The sequence below is a fragment of the Zymoseptoria tritici genome, chromosome 1 (genome assembly GCF_000219625.1).
Source record: "Zymoseptoria tritici IPO323 chromosome 1, whole genome shotgun sequence".
In the NCBI taxonomy this organism is placed as follows: domain Eukaryota; kingdom Fungi; phylum Ascomycota; class Dothideomycetes; order Mycosphaerellales; family Mycosphaerellaceae; genus Zymoseptoria; species Zymoseptoria tritici.
The window spans coordinates 1,968,598-1,988,824 of record NC_018218.1 but is presented as its reverse complement, the minus strand read 5'-3'; the positions used below and the strand labels follow the sequence as shown (position 1 = coordinate 1,988,824).

Here is a 20,227-nt window from a genome sequence, read left to right as displayed (position 1 = left end):
GTCTTTCGATGTTCTTACAGCTGACTGAGCCTCGACTCGTCCGAATTTAGCGCCCGTGGCTGCGCAATCCTTGGGAGCTTCTCTCACCTGTCAATTTCTTCCTCTCCAAAGCCAAGCTCCAAGAAGACGCGCCTCCACCATCATCTTCATCGACAACACTCCGCCACGTCGGTCAATGTTCTCTCATGGTCCATGCCACTCCCGGAGGTACGCTCACTCTCACCACTGCACCACTCTCTACACCATCTCCACCAACATGATGAGCCGAACATAACCTTAGAACCGTTGCGAATGACTCTCCGGAGCTTGATCATACCTTCTCACTTACCTGATCCTCTTTCATATTCACACCGATCTCACTTGCTCTACGCAGCAAAGTCACACGAAGCTAATGTGTTGCACAGTAGATAATGTCAAATACAAATGTCTTCACCCGCCGTCTTCGACCCCATCTCTTCACCGGCTTCAGACGCTCTCAATGTCCCTCCATCACGCGTTCTTTCGCCTCGCAGCCGTCGCTATGTGTAGAAGAAAAGAGGAGTGATTCGACACACGACTACGAGAAAAGAGTGGCTCAGTTGGAGACATACAAGCCCTTGTCGCAATGCTACCCAAGACTGCCGGAGATCCGTCGCCCGAGCCTGGGAGAGCTCAAGACAGATAGTGCTCCAGATCTGTCTTTGAATTCAGGCGAGACTGACACCAATTCTGATGTAGTATTCAAAGGTACTGTTGACGTTACTGGCGGAAGCAACCAAGTATTGCACTGACATCGTCCAGGTAGAGTCCGCTCCGTCAGGACTGCAGGCTCCAAGCTCATATTCGTCGACCTGGGCCAGACAGTATCAGGGACTGTGAAAGACTCGGGAAGCATACAGATTGTTTGCCAATTCAAACGACTGCAGAAAGAGAATAGTGAACTGTCATTGGATGACTTTAAAGCCTTTGGCAAGATGATCAGGAAAGGCGATTTCTACATGGTAAGAGGACACAATCATTGCACCGAACGAGGCGAGGCCTCCATACTTGCCACAGAACTGCCCACGATGATGTCGCCATCTCTGCATCAAATTCCAGACAAATTGGAAGATCCCGAAGCCAGAGCCCGATCCCGCCATGTCGACATGCTGGTGAACGATGATGCCAGGGTGACACTGGAAATCCGGAGTCTTATTGAACACAAGTTCATCGACTTCTTCGGTCACGAAGGATACACGAAAGTCACCACCCCGATCTTGAGTGCACTTGCCGGAGGCGCTGCAGCGCGTCCTTTTCAAACCGAAGCCACCGAGCTCGCAGGTGAGAAGCTGAGTCTTCGCATTGCGCCTGAGTTGTGGCTCAAGCGGCTGGTAGTCGGTGGTATGGAGCGTGTCTACGAGATAGGGCCCGCATTTCGAAACGAGGGTGTGGACACGACGCACAATCCCGAGTTCACAATCTGCGAGTTCTACCGTGCATGGGCATCGCTGGACGACTTGATAGCAACAACATGGTTCCTGATCACTCTGACGGAGCAGGCAGTTCGATCCTACCGAAAAAGAAACCTTCGCATAAAGGACGAGGCGCCATGGGGAGCTGAATACTTCAAAAACTACGACGAGGTGGAATTCATCCCTGAATTGGAGAAACATCTCCGCGGCCCCCTTCCTGATCTCCAACACCCGGACGCGCAAGCCGCAGTACTCTCCCTTTTCGACAAGCACGACATCCCCAAACCCGCCAACCCGACACTCCCACGGCTCCTCGACGCCCTCGCGGCGCACTACATCGAACCCCTTTCCCACAAACAACCGCTCTTCATCACCCACCATCCGGCCTGCATGTCTCCTTTGTCGAAGCACTTCCTCTGCACCGGCACCAACCAGATAGTCGCCGCCCGCGCCGAGCTCTTCATTCAAGGCCGTGAATACGCCAACATGTACGAGGAGGAGAATTCGCCATTTGAGCAGCGGCGGAAATTCGAGGAGCAGGCCAAGATGCGCGAGCAGGATTCCGAGGCGATGCAGTTGGACGAGAGTTATTTGCAGGCGCTGGAGTGGGGATTGCCGCCGACGGGTGGGTGGGGGTGTGGTGTCGACCGGTTTGTGATGCTTTTCGCCGGACGGGAGAGGATGGCGGATGTGTTGGCTTTTGGCAGTTTGAGGAATGTGGTTGGGTTGGGGCAGGTGGGGAAGAGGAAGGCTTGAAGGAGAAAAGTCTGGCGGTGATCGGTCACGCCGGATCGTCCGAGACATCGCGCATTGAGCAGTCATCCCGGCACCTCGCAGCCCCTTGCTCATTCTCTTTTGTCGCTCGCAGACTTCGCGAGATTGTTCACAAGACGTGAGGATGAGGAATATGGCACTGGCTGGGGCAGTCGGCCGAAAGACCCAAGTGGGACACAAGCACATGAAGGGCATTCCGCGCGACACATGCAGCGATCTGGTCCCTGCCCTCTTGCTGCACGTCTTCATCGCCACTGTCGAGGCCATCGTCCTCTCTGGACACATCACCTCCCTCGGTCTCACCGTCGCTGTCGGCGCCACTGTCGCTGTAGTCGCTCTGAGACTCATCCTCGCTCTCATTCCAATCGGCCGCGACGATCCATTTCCCGCCTTGCAGCCAATTCCGGATCAAAAACACCATAGGCGTGTCGCAGCGCGGTCAATGCGTTGCAGCAATCGTACCAAGCTCCTCCTCTGTGCGAAATCGCGACCGTCAAAGCCGAGCCCACGACCTGTTCAACCTCGTCTAGGTCCGATCTAGTTCCTTGCCACATGCGCAATCGTCGCTGCTGCAGCTCACGGCATCACCACAGGAGATTGGCCCAGTTGCAGTCGCCGGTCAATTCGGTATGAATGTTGATGCCGGATTTCTGATAGGCAGCGATGAGTTTCGCTGCCGGTAGAAGTCTGTCGAGCTTCCAGAACACTCTGGCGTCGCAATTTTGCACGAGGACGTCGAAGGTGTTCCGCTTACACCACATTTGTCGGGTCTCCGAGCAGACTTGACGATTCACACAGAGCAGACCGGGTTGTCGCAAGGATTCGTCGACATCGATGGGCTCTTCTTCGACGACGACTTCCTCCCAGATCCTATTTCTGAGCTCTGGGCGGAGATTGAGAAGATGCGAGTACCCCGGCGGCTTGCGAGCTGGAGTGCGGTTCCGTAGGCGCACAGCGAGGATGTTGGCCTCGTCGATTTCTGGACGTACTCTTTTCGAACCTGGGTGTTCTTCGTTTGAGGGGATCGGGTGGCTTCTCTTCAGACTTTGCTGGCCTGCTGACAACGGGGCCTGCGTTTCCTTCATCTTCGCGGTGGTATTCATGTCGAGACTTCGAGTCTGTGGTGATACTTTGGGAGAGTTGGTGATTACGAAGACTTGGCAGCGATCAGCGGGTAGTCAAGTCCTGGCTACGAGAACATGCAAGCTTGGTGAGACAGTTCATGAGACATGAGACCCGGGGTCGCTGGATGTTTCTGTCTGTTTCCCGGATTCAGTCACTTCGGTGCTATTCCATCCACCTCTGGGCACTCTTGACTTTCTCCTGGCCGCAGGTATAAGGCCAATGACTACACAGAAGACCATCTCGTTGCTGAGGCCATCCTCGCAATCCGGTCATCGCCCGTCTTGGGCTCATCGTCGCCTTCGATCCGCCCGCAGTCGACCTATTCTGTCTCCTGTGGGGATTCCTCACTGGGAGAATCTTGTCAGATGGTGTCTCGACTGCCACAGTCGAAGAAGCTGGAGGTTCCCGGCTGGAGCTGGTGGCAGCAAGCTGGATATGACCGTTTCAGCAGTACATGAAATCGTGCGTGTCACCGGAACCACCCAAAACTCGGAGTGGGAGACGTGTCTCAAAGCACTGAATCAGCTAAGGATAGTGATGGGTTGCGCGGATAAGCGCTGGCTTGATTAACGATTCGTCTGCAAGATGTTGGACCGAGACGTGCGCTCATACGGCCTGCGAACGCTCAGCACGTCTCTAAGGGTTTGGAAGGGTTGAGGCAAATCGCCGAGTGAGGGCAAGGGCACGATGTCGGACTGTCAGTCCACAGAGCCCCCAGCCGCCTCACGTGCAGAGGGGCGACAGCTCGCAGCTCTATTCTACGTACGTTATACAGCATTGAGACTTGATTCGGGTGACTCTGAATGGTCTCAAGTCCCCCTAGCATGCTCGCTTGACTTTTCTGGCAAGAAGACGTCCTCTCGTCGATGCTGTCTTGCTACTGCCTCACTACTTGCCCAGCCCATACCGCACCTACCATACAGCGATACGTGACGGGGAAGGGCATGAGACCATTGTGTCCTTGCTGGCAGCTCGCCTCCTCATGTCTCTGTCTCACCAGATCTTCTGACCAAGTTTATTCGTTTCTAGCACACTGGAGTGACTTTCACGTGAAAGCCTTGGATACTTCGCTACTGGCCCTGCATTGAGCTGTCTTGGATCAGGGTCCAAGACGCATCAGTCTCGAAATACAGGTACTCATCTGAGCGAGGATCGATGTCGAATATTTGGGATTGACCTTCCAAGCTTGGTTCAGATCAGAGGAAAAAGACGTGGAGGGTAAGCTGTTTCATCGTACGTTACTCGTTCGTGATACCCAAGATTTTGCTACTTTCGCCGCACTGCATATCGTCCATCCCGCAGGTGCTCGTCCCTGCCTTTCTCACCAGCCTGCTGCCAGTAAACTTCTCCCGTGTGTCGCGTTCGTCAAGAAATCCTCGTGTGACCTTAGTTTCTGGCCTTCCTTGCTGATTTGTTTTTCCGACATCTCGCAGCCTGGCGATCAGCTCTTCAAAGCCGAATAACGCGTTCACCTGTCCTTCTTAGGACCGCCGTCCTGCTCGGAGACCGCATCACCCATGCGCTGGTACTCCCTGTTGAGTCCCTCGGTCTGCTTCTTCAAGGTCTCGATGTCCTGGTCGCGCTTCTTCAACTCCTTCTTGAGCTTGCTGATCTCGCCGAGCTCACCAGCCTCGCCGATGCCGGAGCTGGTCTTGGCCGAGTCCTTGCCTGTGAGCTTCTTGACTTCGGCCTCAAGGCGCAGGGTATCGAGGATCATGACGTAGGTACGGTTGAGGATGAGGGAAAGGAACAGGGTGAAGCCGCAGAGGTACATGTTGCGCTGAGAGTAGAACTTGCGCGCCTGGACCTCCATGCGCTCGGTACCGGCAACGCCGCTGGTTAAAACGTCAGTGAGAATCTCGCGACTTCATTGTTGACGGTGCTTACCCGGCCGCACCGCCTTGGTGCTTCGCCTGTGCCAGCTCAACCTGAACACGGTAGACGCGGTTCACACTGTCGATGAAGAGGATCAGAATGAAGATGAAGGTGATCTGCGAGATGTTGGCTTTGTCCTTTCAATCATGGTACTGTCCTGTTTCTGCCTACCTTGAGACCGTATTGCAGCTTCGCGATGAGCGGGTTCTCGCTGATGAAGGTAAAGAGCTTTCGCTTGACGGCGAATGGCATGGGGACGATGAGGGAGACAAAGACGACCATCTCGAAGACGAGAAGTCCGAAGACCTGTGAGAGACATTGTTAGTGACGTGTTCAGTGATGGTGGGGAAGGCAGCTGTTCCACGGACTGGAGAATAGATCATGCCCATGATGCGAGTGTGCGGAGGAGTGTTCAATTGAGAAGGAGGTCGTGGGCAGTGGAAGCGTGTCGAGAGTGCAGGTTTGATGAGGGACGACTGGACAGGGAACATACCAAACTGTAGTAGAGCGTCATGGTGGTGGTCAGATGCAGGTACTGCGGAGAACCGTTCGGTGTAAGAGAAGGTCAGGTGGTGGTATTCGTTTCGGAAAAGTTGGAGGTGGTAGCTGCGAGTTTGCAGAACGATGTCGACGGTCCTGAAGAGTGTTGTAGGTGATGACAAAAGGTCAAGTGTTGTGTTTGTTGAAGATTGGGATTGGAGAGTCTGCCCTGCCCACTTTCAACTGCCGATGACGTGGTTTGACGCGACTGCCTCTCCGCGGATGTGCCCGCACCAAAAGTGCCAAAAGCTTAATCAAAATTTGAAGTGAACACCTCAAGAGGCGAGGAATCACGTTCATGTGATCAGGTACTCGACCAACCCATCTTCGCCAGCAACAACAACGACATGGAGAACGGTACCATGACCACAAATCCTCTCGAGCCCTCGGAAGCTCTCGAGCACAAGCCATCCGCCGATTCCTTGAATCACCCTCAAAGCGAGATCTTGCCGGGCGACTCTGCAGTGACAAAAGCGGAAAAGGTCGAGAGACATGGTGCTGTCGGCGAGGACATGAATGGTGACCACCTTGATGACGACGCGCCTAGAAAGCGCGTCAAAGTCGAACATGATCCCGTCGCCGATAGCATCGCCACACCGAGCGCATCGGAGCGACAGAAGGGCATTGCTCCGATTAAGAAGGAATTTCTCGTGGACGTCAAGACTACCGACAACCGCTCGCAGTATGACGATGACGCCGCCGAAGCTGGTGGAAAAGCGGAGCAAGGAAAAGCTGCAGGACGAGGAGGTCAAAAGACGAAAGGCGGGCAGAATAAGTCAAGAAACTTTGGCAGCTCTCGGGACGCCATTTCACTTTGCAGATCTCGTGAGGCAGCGAACGAATTCGCGAAAACCGTATGTCCCTTCGACCCTACATGCAAGCACGAGCATGATATTCGAAAATACCTCAAGGATGGCAAGAGAGAAGATTTAAGTACATTCAATGGCATGTGCCCGATCTTCGAGACAAAAGGCCAATGTGGTGCTGGTTGGAGATGCAGGTTCGCGGGATCTCATTCAAAGGAGAGGGAGCTTGAGGACGGTAGGAAGGAACTGGTACAACTTGTGAAGAAGGACGGTGAAGTTGTGGTCCGAGAAGGAGAAGCAGTGGGCAGCAACGATTGGAAAGACGATGAGAATACCGCTGGTATCGTGAACGTTGTGGACAACAAGGACAAGATCACTCTGAGGAAGAAGAAGTATGATCTGCCAAAGTCTGACCAACTCATGAAGTGGTACAATCTTCAGTATGACATCGAAAATGGGAAGGCAGACAAGCAGGACGACCGAGCGGACTATGTCGAGCCACCGCTCCGACCTTCGGAGAAGAGACGCATCTACTACGGACCGGAAACTCCTGTGCTTGCTCCACTTACAACTCAAGGCAATCTTCCCTTCCGCCGGCTTGCTGTGGAGCTCGGAGCTCAAATCACCTGGTCGGAGATGGCTATGGGAATGCCGCTTCTGCAGGGTGACAAGGGTGAATGGGCTCTCATGAAGGCTCACGAGTCCGAAATGGCACCACCAGCATTCTCTCCCAAGAATGTTGTCCGTGACTACGACAATGGCAAGGACTTTCGATTCGGTGCTCAAATCGCAGCCAATAAGCCGTGGCTTGCGATGAAGACTGCAGAAGTGCTGACAGATCTATGCCCACGACTCCGCGCCATTGACTTGAATTGTGGATGTCCCATTGATCTCGTGTGCAACCAAGGCGCAGGATCTCAACTACTGGATGCGCATGGCAAGCTGGAGAAGATGTTACGCGGAATGAACACTGTCTCAAAAGAGGTGCCGATTACCGTGAAAATTCGCATGGGAATCAGAGACAAGCAGCCAACTGCAGTCAAGCTGTGCAAGCGGTTGATACTGGGCGACGATCTTGGTCCTGCTGGAGTCGCGGCCATCACTCTTCATGGTCGCTCAAGACAACAGCGTTACACAAAGGACGCAGACTGGGAGTATATTGCAGAGTGTGCGAGCTTGGTGAAGAATCTGAGAGCAGAGCGGGACGACGTGACCGACACCACCCGCGAGCCCGACGCTCGAGACCTTCCAGCGTCTAACGATGGAATGCCATATTTCTGCGGCAACGGTGATGTTCTCTCACACGTCGACTATAATAATCATATGGAGCACGCCGGCGTGGACAGCTGCATGATCGGTCGCGGAGCCTTGGTCAAACCCTGGCTCTTCGAAGAGATCTCCAGCAACCAGTACCTCGACAAGTCAGCCACCGAACGCCTCGGATACATCGAGAAGTTCGTACGCAACGGACTGGAGTACTGGGGCTCCGACGAGATTGGTGTCGGAACCACTCGACGATTCCTATTGGAGTGGTTGAGCTTCACCTGCAGATACGTGCCGATCGGTCTGCTGGAGCACCTCCCTCCCAAGTTCGGCGATCGTCCACCGGCGTATAGGGGCCGAAACGAGCTGGAGACGCTGCTTGCCAGTGGTAACTACAAAGACTGGATTGCAATCTCGGAAATGTTCCTGGGCAAGGCGCATGAGAACTTCAACTTCCAGCCGAAACACAAGTCGAACAGCTACGAAATCCAAGCGGAGGGTTGAGGATCCGGCACTTTGATGAAGATGCGCAAGTCTAGACCTGGCAGTCGTCCGACACGGCTCGTCGCCGTTGCGTCGTCGGCTTCGTTGGCCTCACCTGGTGCCGACTTCGGACGCCTGACTTCACGACCGATGATGATTCTGCTATCTTCGCAGCTCATCTCATCGCTGAATGCGGAGAGTTCAACACGATGGATGCAGTGCATACGATGAAGTGACGTCTCACGATAGGAGCTGCATGAGGTCGCTTACGACCACCACATCGCATTGTGTCCGAAACTTACCAGATAGCTCCGTAGATAGCTCCATAGTGAGTCTGGCAAAGATCTACCAGAATTGACATTAAACTACTCCACAATCTGCAGCTACGAAACAACCAGATCGGTCGATCAATACCATTTCTCAATCCACCTCGTACAGACGAATCATCACCTCCATCAGTCCGGATCCGAGCCTCGAGGCCACAAGACCCCCCATGACCATGATCCCATACTAGCCCTATGCACCATTACTCACTCGCTCCGCGCTTCACTTCATCCCCCCTCCACCACCGGGAGGATTCGCTACGCATGCACGTCGACTATAAATCAACCAGGACCCACACCGATCGACAAGACATCAGACGCGCGATGAAGCAATGGAACCTACCCAATACCCACGGTGATGACTGGGATGGTCAAAGGAACGACTCCGTTGCTGCTCGTCTCGAGTCCGCTGCTTCGCGGCATACCGCATGCGGCATACTTACCTCGTCGTGTCAGGATTGACCGCGCTACTGTAGGCGCGGCGGCGGGGAGACGTGATATATGACCCGTCGCCTGGGATAAGGCCTGGCTTCTTGAAATTGGGGTGTGGGGGGTATGCGGACGACGACGTGGGTATTGCAGTCGGCGCTCGCACTTGGAGTGGAACCCCTGAGGGGTGAAGGAGTTCAACTCCGATCCCGGGTGGTGAGGCCCAGGGTGGTGATGCTCAAAGTGCCGTGGGTATTATTGAAGGCCGTCACCATGATTTAGGGTGGCTGCCGCCGTATGCTGGTCGCAATAGCGGCTTATTCGTGAGTGCTTGACTGCGCGAAAGACGTTCGAGAGATCCTGTCTGGTAACAATGGTCATGGCGGTGGGAAATGTTACTTTCGCGATTCTTGTCGACGTCAGCCAGGAAGGGATCATGGCCAATCCGATGTCGGAGTAGGATCCGAAATGACGAGACTCTTCATGATGCTGCTCGCGTTCCTCGACCGGGGTTCGCCAGGGGTGATGTTCGGGACCTGGCTGGCGACATCGCCAAAATGCAGCTTACGACGTCCCTGCTGGCGTCTCAGGGGTTGCCTGCAACGAAATCGCGATGCATGGCTCGCGCACGCCCCGGAAGTATCGCATCGGAGTTGCGATTTGGGAAGGCAGTTGCTGGGTTGGTTTTTGGTATACCGAAGAGACAGCGGCGGCTGAATTCGTTACATGACCTGCTTGCGGTATAGGATGCTACGGGTAGCTGTGGCGGTGGTCAAGGATTTGGTGTGTCGTGTGAGGTGCTGTGGTTATAGCGGATTAGGGCTTCTCGATGGATATGAGGGCCATGAGCGGGATGCCGTTGTCTTGGTGGCAGCGGCAGCATTTCGAGTCGTTTGTCGTGGATCCCATGGTTGCTTCGAGCATTTGCCGTCGGCAGGTCTAATCGAGCAGACGTCAGCGGTATGCACCCGTGACGAAAACACGACGAAGCTCGCCGGTCCATCAGTGGGGGCGATCGCCTTCCAATGCAACGATCAAGTCCAGTCCGCTGGTCGAAAAGCAGTGCGAGAGTGTGGGCAGTTCCATGGCCGTGTTGGAATTGGTTGGGATGGTGTCGATGATTCCAATGCCGAACTTTTCACGTGAAATAGCCGACCAGGTGTGGTTGCACCCGACCCGACGCCGACCCACGAGCCTTGCACGAAAGTTTGCCGAGCTCACTTCAGGTTGTGCCCTGGGCGAACTTTAGACTCCCCGCGCTAGGTGCCTCCTAGTGCCACGCCTGCGATTTAAGAAGCCAACGGCGTCAACCTTGTCGGCCAGCTAGATCGCCGGGCTTGTGAATCGGACTCGGCTTGGCAAGTCGAGTCGTTCGCTTCGCTGCGCGGTTGGACCATGTGGTTGCACTTGCACTTGCACACCTGCAAAAGTGGATTCGATGGACCAGCATCCGGAGTGGAAACAGGTCGTGCGTCGTTGGCTGCAAGGAACATCCTCGTTGGCGTGTGCATGCCGACTTCACCCTGAGGTCGGCGTTTGTGTTGGGCAACCCATGGAACGAACGGAGGCCCTCTGCTGTCTCGTCGGCGTCGTCGCAAGCTGGACCATGACCTCACCTGCCGCGCTACCAAATAATAATGGCCACTGGACGCCGACTACCCTTCCGTCCGCTTGTGCGCTCGTATAGGAGGTATGCGGCAGCTGGTTCAATTGGGAATTTGGACCGATTGTTTCTCGTCGTCTCCACGACGTTGCGTGTCTCATCTCTCAGCGCTCGCTAAAAGAGTGTCTGCCCAATAAGTGCATGGACATTGCTGTAGCAGTGGCAGCAGTGAGACCAAACGAGGGGTAATGTCTGAAGGTGTGCAGACACCTCGCTTTGCGGTATCTGTTGGCGGTGGCATTGCCTCGTTGGCGACGTGTTGTCCTCAACTTGGCAAGGGCGTGACTTCGGTGGATGAACAGACTCTCTTGCCATCGTTGTCAGCGGAATGGGTGGAGACCTGCCAACGGCAGGTTGAGGTGCCACTCCGGCGGTGCACTGGCGTAAAAATAAGGTGAGTGTGGACCTTCTCGCCGCCTTCCAGAAGCCCAGGATTCCAAGAAGACACCACCAGACTGGACTGAGCGTCGCCAAGGGTAGCCCTTGCGAGAGTTTAATTGGCTGGGCAAGTGTTTGCGACCAATGCACCATCGACCGTCGCTCGAGTCTATGGAGTGGTAAGTTCAATCACGGATTCACGGTGATATACAAGCCTCGGGTACGGCTCAGTCGATGCGACTATTGTGTGAAACCATTCCGGTTGAATGCGACAGTTAATCACAAATCAGAATTGGCGATCAGGAGAAGGGGTTGTGCTGCATCGCGGGACTGACGGCGATGCGGCCGGGCACAGGACGCAGCGAACGACGTAGTAACCAACAGCGCCTCCTATCATCAGTCGTACTATATGCGCACTCCCGTGCATTGCATACGGGACAGCGGATGCGTATGCAGAGAGGATGCTTCTACCCACGCACTGCACGCGGGGCATTCTCCTTGCCTCGTCTTTGACGTCTTTGACGGGTGAATGTACACAACTGCAAGGTAATGTAATACAGCAGAAGGGTCCAATGCCGCGCAGACGGACCGCAGACGGACTCAGGAGCCATTAGAGACGGTGCTAGACAAGCGTCCACCTGTCACTCCAGATTGCGTGGCTGCAGCGTGGAAAGATGCCTGTGCAGTTTAGTGTGTGGTGGCTTGCTGCGGTGTACCAACGCTGTCTGGAGGGAACTGGGGGAACATGCCGCGGACCGCCTTCCACCGTGCATCAACCGGCGTCCACACTTCAGCCGATGCGGCCTGACGAGGGATTGATGCACCTCTGATAGATTGGGCGATTTGTGACAGAGTGACCGAGTGACATGCCCAGCAACCGGCTCGCCTCATCAGAGTGACCACCACTGTGGACTGACGACGGGCAAACGGTGAGACCAGGATTGCCCTTCGAGGAGCATGGTAGTCATGCATCTTGCCCTGGTCGCCACCGCCCATTGGCCGGCGACAGGGAGTCGGTCGATCCCCGTCCAAAGGCTCCGAACTCTCGACGTCAACTTGACAAGGCCCAGTCATCGAGGGTTGTCGTACGGTCAGGTACCCTCCGATTGATATAGAGGCAGCCGCGACCGCTCTTCCGCGAGTGGTCGTTGTTGCACACTTTTCCCCATATCGATCGATCATCACACTCGACCTTTTCCCAGCCTTCCGTTGCTGATTGCCTCCCACTGGTCGAGTCGAGTCGCTATATATTCAATTTGTGACCGCGTATCGATCTCAACAACTCGCAGCGTGGCCTCTGTCTTCAAGTCAACCATCAACAATTGGAGCGGCGAGAGCGTGGCCCAGCAAACACCGTCGACATTGTGCCTGCACTCCGAGGACTCCGAATCAAGTCCATTCATCTCTCGTGCATCTCTCGGATACTGCACCAATCGATTCGAACTGCCCCGCCAGCCGTACCCGTTATTGCCGTATGAGTAACGCCGCGCGCACGTCTCTCTCATCAAGTCGCAGCAGAACGCTCTCCGAACGGTTCAGCATCGAGCTAGCGTACGAGCTACGTGCGCTGCGACCCATCCACATTATACCCGCTTCCGCCCTCCGACTCCTGCGAGATCCACCTCGCTTTAAATCTACCGGCGTCGCCCTTCGGCTCGTTCAAACTGGCGTCGTCACGAACACCTCCCACTCCGCCGCTCACCTCCTCGTCGTCCGGACGCTCCCCCTCCGTCGACAGCACTCCCATCGGCACCCCGCCCTCCGCCGCCTCCACTCACTTCCCGCCGCACCGCTCGCGAGACGAGACGCTATTCTTCGATTGGCATAAAAAAGCCGCAGGCCAGTGCAACGCGATCCCGGACAATTTCTGTAGCGACGACCTGCTTTTCCCGCACGACGACGACGAAGCCGCCGGTCTGTCGCTTTTTCCCGCCGCCTCGCCACTTTTGTCTCCTCCTCGAGTCGCCGCAATGCCGGGCGCGGCGTCTCCCATCGATATTGCCACCAGCAGGCAGGACTCTTCTTCGCCGCGCAACCAGCAGTCCAACCTCACCTCTCAATTGCTCCAACCGAACAACGACCACCGCATGATGGCTGCGCCTGAAGAAATTCCTCCCCGCAATCGCCCCGAACAATCCTCCATGCTCAGCACAACGCCTTACGGCGCCCGACAGATCCCGTCCGGCACTGGACGGCGGGAGAGCTATCAAATGTCAGGCAGCTTGGCTAACGGCATGAGCTGGGGTGGCATTTCTATGGGCAGCTTTATCCGCGACGAGTAAGTCATTTGGGAACCGGTAGAGTACTCTGCGCTCACGCTGATCAATCTTACAGTATCATGACCGGCACGTCACCCTACAACTTCCAATCTCCCTCGTTCCATTCTTCCTCGTATCTCCCAAAGATGGAGGCAAATTACATGAAGGACTATGTGTGCTGCGACATCCACCTCGACTCCATGCACGAGTTGCTCCAGCACTATGAAGAGGCGCATGCGGCACAACCCACACAGACCATGGGACGGACACCGAAAGATCAGCAATTTCCGAGCAGTCGGGCTGCAAACGCCAGCAGTACAGCACAGTCGGTACAACAACAGGCTCAGGCGCATCAGGGCGTCATGCCGCAACAACAGCAAATGCAACACAACCAGCCCGCTCCCATCAACGCACAATCACCACTTTTCAGCGGCCAAAGCAACGATCAGATTGGTACATTCGATAATCTCGATGACATGGACATGGACGATGGCATCTCAACACCGCAAATGCTTGGCTCTCAGTTCCAGCCTCAGCCTCAATTCGGTCGCCAACAGCCTCGAGGCCCGTCGGTCAACGTGAACCTCGCAAATGCGTTTCAAGGTCAAGGACTCAACTCTGCCGATCCAACGACACCGCACGTCAGCCAACAAGGCATGGGCTTCCCGCACAACCCAACCGTATCCTCCGTCAACACACCATCATTAACCACACAATCGCCCTCACTTCAGACTGCCACTCCGGATCCTTCCCAGCCCAGTACACCTGCCGAACTTGATCCCGACTTCCTTGCGTCAATGAACGGCCTCAGTAACTTGGAGTACAATCAACTACTTTCTCAAGGAGGAGCGATGGACTTTTCAAACCTGAACGGCATGGGCGGCATGCAGAATGGTGGGTCCGCCACCATCGACAATCCTGAGAAGCGGCTGCTGAGCAAACAAGGCTACGGCAACAAGGGCTTCCCCAGCAGTAATCCCGCTTTTGTTAACAGTAACAGCGAGCTTGCCAAACGAGTCCGTGAGAATCAGCTGCTCAATGGTCTAGCCGGCGTCGGTGGATTCGTGGGCGAGGAGATCAAGCCTTTCAAGTGCCCAGTGATCGGATGCGAGAAGGCCTACAAGAACCAGAACGGACTCAAGTATCACAAACAGCACGGCCACCAAAACCAACAGCTCAAGGAGAACCCAGACGGCACATTTTCAATCGTCGACCCAACAACCTCAATACCCTATCCCGGCACCGTTGGAATGGAGAAAGAAAAGCCATACCGTTGTGAAGTGTGCGGCAAGCGCTACAAAAACCTGAACGGGCTGAAATACCATCGACAACACAGCCCACCTTGCAATCCCGACCTGAAGATGAACGGCGGCGGCATGCCCGGCAACCTGAACAACAACGCCAACGTTGCCGGCGCCGGTCTCGTTGGTATGAATGATGGCATGGGATATTGAGATCCTCAGCGTTATGCATCACATCTCGGCTTCCACCTCCCGGTAGCGTCCACCTCGCGAGGCACGCGTGGGGTCAGCGAGAAAAGTTTTCCTTGTTGTCATTGTTACTTGCATTTTGGTGTCGATTGAGCGAGGCGTTTATGGCGCCATTTGGGATGATTTTTCTCCTTGCGAACTTGGGAGAGGATACCTCGCTCATATGCACGATACCCCTTTTAGAACGACCGCGATTATGCGCGCGCTTGGATGTTTTTGAACACGACTTTGTTCGCTGTTGGCGTTATGAATGGGAAGAGGATACGTGAGAAAGGCCGATCCACGGACGGCATGAGAAGAGGACGGTCTTGGTGTTCATGCAAAAAGCAACAAGATATCTGGGTTCTGCCGGAGTAATGGTTAGAAGTGTTTGTCTGCCGTCAGCACATGCGTATAGATGGAATTGGACGGTCACTCGTTGGCACTCTTCGCACCTTTACGATAGAAATGTATATACCATGCACATGTCCTCAACAATATCGATCCCTGCTCGCTCGTCGTGCCAATGTGCACGGTATGTGGCAAGGCATCCCGCGGGATGATGAACGTTGGTTCAACCGAAAGAGCCCACCACGCTAGCAGCACTTCCGACAACTCCTTCATCATGCGAGCAGGAGGAAGTGGAATGCCAGCTTCGCACTCACTCGGACATGCGATCTCTTGTCTCTGCCATCGAGATGTTCGGTTCCATACTGTGCCCTGATGGGGCTATATCAATTTGGGCAGAAAGGACCTAGACATGCTCAATAATGTCCGGCATATCCTTACCTCGCCTATCTTACGCACGTACAGTACAAGATCTCCTCGTGACCAAGGATCCCCAGACAACTCATTCTTCCAGAATTTGACGCCTGGTCTTCGTCCCGCGGCTCGACTTCCCCGCGCACACTCGAAGCCAGGAACCTCGCCAGCCTCACGCAACCCTCACCTGACCCCGGAACAATCGAGGACTCATGTCCCAAACCTACCAGACCCACCTCGAGTTCCTCAACCGCTCGGCCGCCAAAGCTACGGCATCGGCCTGGAACCCTCCACCACCACCAGCGAATCCTGTTGTATCAGGTCTACCGCTGAAGTACCTCTCCAGCGTGTGAGTATACCACTGTCCCGTGGCAGGATGTAACTTTTGCCATCAGGCATCATCTGATCTCCGGACTGATTGGAATGCCCTTCTCAGTGTGTCCAACGCCGGTCTTGTGGCGCAGACTCTGTACCAGAATGGTGGCTTTACCAGTCTTAGAGACCGGCCCGAGCTGGATGGTGTAGAGCCTCGATATGATCCCCTGGTCATACGCACCGGGTCGGCCTCAAGTCAAAATGAAGATGATCAATACGTTGCCACTCTAGCCAGCGAGGACTGGAATGTGAAGACGTCGACAGCGACAGTATTCCGAAGTATACTGGACTATCACGATGCATACAAGTCCGGCTCCCTCACTCCCACGGACGTTGCGAAAGCTCTACTGCCTCAAGTTCGAAAGGAAGGGACCTCGTCCGGCAGACATTCAACTGCCTTCATCCAAGTTCGAGAAGCCAGAACCCTTGCAGCCGCGGCGGCGAGTACGCAGCGCTATCAAAATGGCAAGTATCTCAGTCCGCTTGACGGCGTGCCCGTGGCAGTCAAAGATGAAGTAGACGTAGCGGGCTACACCAAATGCTTCGGCTCCGCCATGGACTTTACGCGAGAAGACGGCGCGACGAGTTATTGCGTGCAACGATGGCTGGACGCTGGCGCCATACTGGTGGGTAAGACAAACATGCACGAGATGGGTGTCGATACGACGAACTGTAATGTCGTCCATGGCACACCCCTGAATCCGTACAACGAGAAGTATTACTGTGGTGGCAGTTCGGGTGGCAGTGCTTATGCCGTTGGCGCAGGTCTCGTGCCTCTGGCGGAAGGTAATGATGAAGGAGGCAGCATTCGCATACCTGCGGCGTACTGTGGTGTCTATGGATTGAAACCTTCCCATGGGAGGGTGAGTAGCAGGCCGAGCAAGGAACTTGCGTCCACGACTGGTGTTGCGGGCCCGATTGCTGCGAACATGTGTGATCTCGAACTGGGCTATCGAATTATGGCGCAGCCGGACAGTTTAAATCATAAGTCAAGACTGTTTGCTCCGCCGAGCTCTCCCACTGCGAAAAATCCAAAGAGGAGAAAGGTGCTGGGCATCTATAAGCCATGGTTCGATCGCGCGGATCCTGGGGTGGAAGCGAGCTGTCAAAACGCCATCGAGTTCCTCACGTCCAAACTCGGCTACGAGACGGTGGACATCACCATCCCATTGGTACCAGAAGGGCAAATAGCACATGCTCTAACCATTCTCTCCGAGCTCGCCAGCGGCGTCACTGCTTCCTCAATCTGGAAGGTAACAACGCTCGTCACTCTCATCGTCGATCAAGTCACCTCTGCTAACCCACTCGTCCAGCTTCAACCCGCCACCAAGATCCTCTTCAGCGTCGGCCGCCGCACCACAGCGATCGACTTCCTACAAGCCCAACGCGTTCGCCAGATCATCATGCAACACCTGTCCTACCTCTTCACCACTCACCCATCCCTCATCATCATAACGCCCACAACTCCCAACGCCGGCTGGCCCATCGGAGTCAATGACCTCGCCTACGGCGCAAGCAACGCGAACATGTCAGTCAGGAGCATGGAGTATGTCTGGATGGCCAACTTCAGCGGATGTCCGGCGTTGACAGCTCCGGTGGGGTTCGTGGAGGCAAAGCAGGGCAAGGGCAAGGTGCCAATTGGGCTGATGGGAATGGGAGAGTGGCGTAGTGAGGATGAGTTGATTGCATTTGGATATGATTGTGAGAGCTTTGTGAAGGAGGGTTTGGAGGGTGGGAGGGTGAGGCCGGAGAATTGGATGGACGTTTTGGAGGCGGCAATGGGAGGGAAGGCGGGAGCTGCGTGAGTGAGGTAGATAGGAGGCGTAGAGTGAGACGATCGAGGGTCACGTTCCTGCGACAAAGGTGATTCATGCCCTCACGTAGGAGACGATGGCCGTCATAAAGCTGCTCGAAGTGTCTCACAGTCGTAACGGAGTGCGCTTTAAGCCTGTCCGAATTGGCATACCGACATCGATTGCATCCGGCGAAGGCGCATTGCTTTCGGTATGGTCGCTGATGCCTGACCACAAATATCAAGCTTTTCTCCAGTGCGGTGTCAAGGCATGGTCGCTCTCAAGATGAACTCGTTGACTTACAGTCATTTTGATAGGCATGGATCTCGCATGTGGCCAAAGACTCTTCGTCTCGTCTCGTACCTAAAATCTACCTCATAAGCACATCTGAAACGGGCTCGACACGGAAATGTCGTCGCCAGAATAAAATCCATTTTCCTCAACTCCTCGCTAAACGCGAGCAACTGTGCACTTCTTTATCCCTTGAAAAGCAGCGGCATCTGATTCCACGTCCACCAACCGTCTCGTGACCTGCGACGAGAATGCCTGGGTGCCATCGCAGACCGTCCCGAGCGATAGCAGGCATGTTAAGCTCGCTGCCCACGCATGGACCGCGCTGTTCGAGAACCACGGTAACAATCCGGAAGTCCCACTCTCACATGGCTTCCGCGCTTCATCTTCTCCATGGTTCGGGTCTACGCTGCTGCCTGGGGTGACGGAGAAGTCACGGCTGCACTTTCCGTAGTCGAATATCTCTGTGAGGATCGTCGTTGTGAGAAGAGGCTTGCCAGATCTGTGTCGCCGCGGTCTGCTTGCTCCTTGAGATACTGCTCGAGTTCGGGCGGAAGGCTTTGGCCTTGCTCCCACGCCGTAATGATACGCTGATTGATCGTCTGAGCGATGGCATGGTCGCGGCGTTCCACGAGCTGGGCGATGTGCTCGCGCGCTGCAGCTTCCTCCGGTTGATCGCTCCCGGCGTCCACTCCGTCCATTTCCCTGTCGCTGTCATCTTCGTTGGCAGATTCTGCGCCCTCTTCGATGCGTGGCTGATGCTCTACAACGATGGAGATGTCCGTCTTACGGGTGATGCTCTGTCTTCGAATGTCCTCGCGCTGATCCCATCGGTCCACGAACGGACCAATCTCGTCACCGGTTGTATCCACCACCTTGACTCCCTCATCTTTCTCGTATCGTTCTCTCGCCCATTTCGTGCCCTCCCAGCAGCAGAAGTCTTGAATCTCGCCGTATGTGAGTCCCAGATTGTCGAAAGCGTCGAACAGTCTCTTATGGTGCTTGAAGCGTCCGAGTCGCATACGGTGGGGTGCGTAGCAGTAATTCAGTCCTGGATAGCGAGCCTGATCGGACCGTTAGATTATTGAATTACTCCTCGGACAATTTTGCAATCACTCACCTCCGCGCTGTTCAGATCTCCGTAGAATGTGGCTACCTCAATACGAACCTCCGGAACCAGATTCCGGGCTAAATGTGCAGAAAATGAAGGCGGATCATTCGGTGTCGGGTTCGGGAAGAGGTAACTGTAGAGGAGATGTGCTATGGGGGTCTGTCGGCGCATTTTGTGGTCGCTCCGTGGCGGTTGTAGGAAGTAAGGCGAAGGCGAAGGCGAAGGCGAAGTTGATATCGTTGTCGTGCTGAAGAAAGTCGAATGCTCGGGACGAGTTGCCGTCGATCCACTTGAACGACCGCCTGTCTGCTTTTACACAGTGAATGTGATTGACAAGACGTCGTCAGCTGGTGGGAAGCAAGTCTTGCGTTTGAGAGTGAGAGTGAGAGTGAGATGCGCGGTCGATTTTGATGTGTATTGGCAAGCGGCAATGTCGTGCTGACGCAATGGTACCAATTCGTACAGAGCAGGTGGAAAGCGAACGAGGAGGAGGAGGAAGAGGAGGAGGAAGAGGAGGAGGAAGAGGAGGAGGAAGAGGAGGAGTAAGAAGGAGTCAAGGACGGCAGCGGCGGAGGCAGAGTAAGGTAGGAAGTAAACGCAGCAGTCGAAACCTACATGCCTTACTTAAGACGATAGAACTATCGCTTGCAGGGAAAGGACGCCAGCGGGTGACAAGTCCTATTGATGAGCCCCAAGGACGGAAACGAGGTCGACCACGCCGCAGTGTGCAGCGTCTGGCTCCTTACACTCCAAGCACGCACACACGCCCTGGCCGATGAGACATCACAACCATGCAGGGCCAAAACGCCGCAGCGCCCCGGAGGGTACGCGCGCTTGGTACATTGCAGGCAAGGCCATGGGGCGAAACGAAAAAGACTTTGGATGTTTCCATGGGTGTGGCTTCGTTGTCCGCAGACAACCGATCTTCAGGATGCTACTGCAACAAGACTGAGCACACCATCGACGTCGAGCAGTAACATTCATAGACCGGACGCATACTCATATATCGGATCGTGTCTTGCGAGACTTGTACATGGCTCATCGAGTTTCACATGAACACGCCTAGACCGATCAGAACC

At 55.0% G+C, this 20,227-nt stretch overlaps 6 protein-coding genes across 6 annotated transcripts; 4 read left to right on the top strand and 2 right to left on the bottom strand.

The window, feature by feature from the left end:
• Window positions 1-185: 185 nt before the first annotated feature.
• Window positions 186-3,151, top strand: MYCGRDRAFT_89129 (uncharacterized protein; the record flags this gene model as incomplete). Its single annotated transcript, XM_003857468.1, has 4 exons — window positions 186-207; window positions 781-2,165; window positions 2,299-2,734; window positions 3,003-3,151. 4 exons carry the CDS (start codon window positions 186-188, stop codon window positions 3,149-3,151), a joined length of 1,992 nt encoding a protein of 663 aa, XP_003857516.1.
• Window positions 3,152-4,666: 1,515 nt separating this feature from the next.
• On the bottom strand, window positions 4,667-5,861 carry MYCGRDRAFT_102248 (uncharacterized protein; the record flags this gene model as incomplete). The annotated part of the gene is made up of 4 exons (XM_003856086.1): window positions 4,667-5,164; window positions 5,217-5,320; window positions 5,376-5,510; window positions 5,698-5,861. 4 exons carry the CDS (start codon window positions 5,716-5,718, stop codon window positions 4,798-4,800), a joined length of 627 nt encoding a protein of 208 aa, XP_003856134.1.
• Window positions 5,862-6,116: 255 nt separating this feature from the next.
• MYCGRDRAFT_65640 (uncharacterized protein) lies at window positions 6,117-8,317 on the top strand (the record flags this gene model as incomplete). Its single annotated transcript, XM_003857469.1, has 1 exon — window positions 6,117-8,317. One exon carries the CDS (start codon window positions 6,257-6,259, stop codon window positions 8,315-8,317), a length of 2,061 nt encoding a protein of 686 aa, XP_003857517.1.
• A 4,508-nt stretch (window positions 8,318-12,825) lies between these two features.
• Window positions 12,826-15,165, top strand: MYCGRDRAFT_98356 (uncharacterized protein; the record flags this gene model as incomplete). Its single annotated transcript, XM_003857470.1, has 2 exons — window positions 12,826-13,367; window positions 13,424-15,165. The coding sequence occupies 2 exons, from the start codon at window positions 13,060-13,062 to the stop codon at window positions 14,799-14,801; spliced, it is 1,686 nt and encodes a 561-aa protein (XP_003857518.1).
• A 625-nt stretch (window positions 15,166-15,790) lies between these two features.
• MYCGRDRAFT_83595 (amidase signature enzyme) lies at window positions 15,791-17,758 on the top strand (the record flags this gene model as incomplete). Its single annotated transcript, XM_003857471.1, has 4 exons — window positions 15,791-15,927; window positions 16,015-16,148; window positions 16,224-17,206; window positions 17,267-17,758. 4 exons carry the CDS (start codon window positions 15,791-15,793, stop codon window positions 17,756-17,758), a joined length of 1,746 nt encoding a protein of 581 aa, XP_003857519.1.
• A 683-nt stretch (window positions 17,759-18,441) lies between these two features.
• On the bottom strand, window positions 18,442-19,484 carry MYCGRDRAFT_65636 (uncharacterized protein; the record flags this gene model as incomplete). The annotated part of the gene is made up of 3 exons (XM_003856085.1): window positions 18,442-18,606; window positions 18,670-19,101; window positions 19,158-19,484. The coding sequence occupies 3 exons, from the start codon at window positions 19,317-19,319 to the stop codon at window positions 18,442-18,444; spliced, it is 759 nt and encodes a 252-aa protein (XP_003856133.1).
• Between the last annotated feature and the right edge of the window lie 743 nt (window positions 19,485-20,227).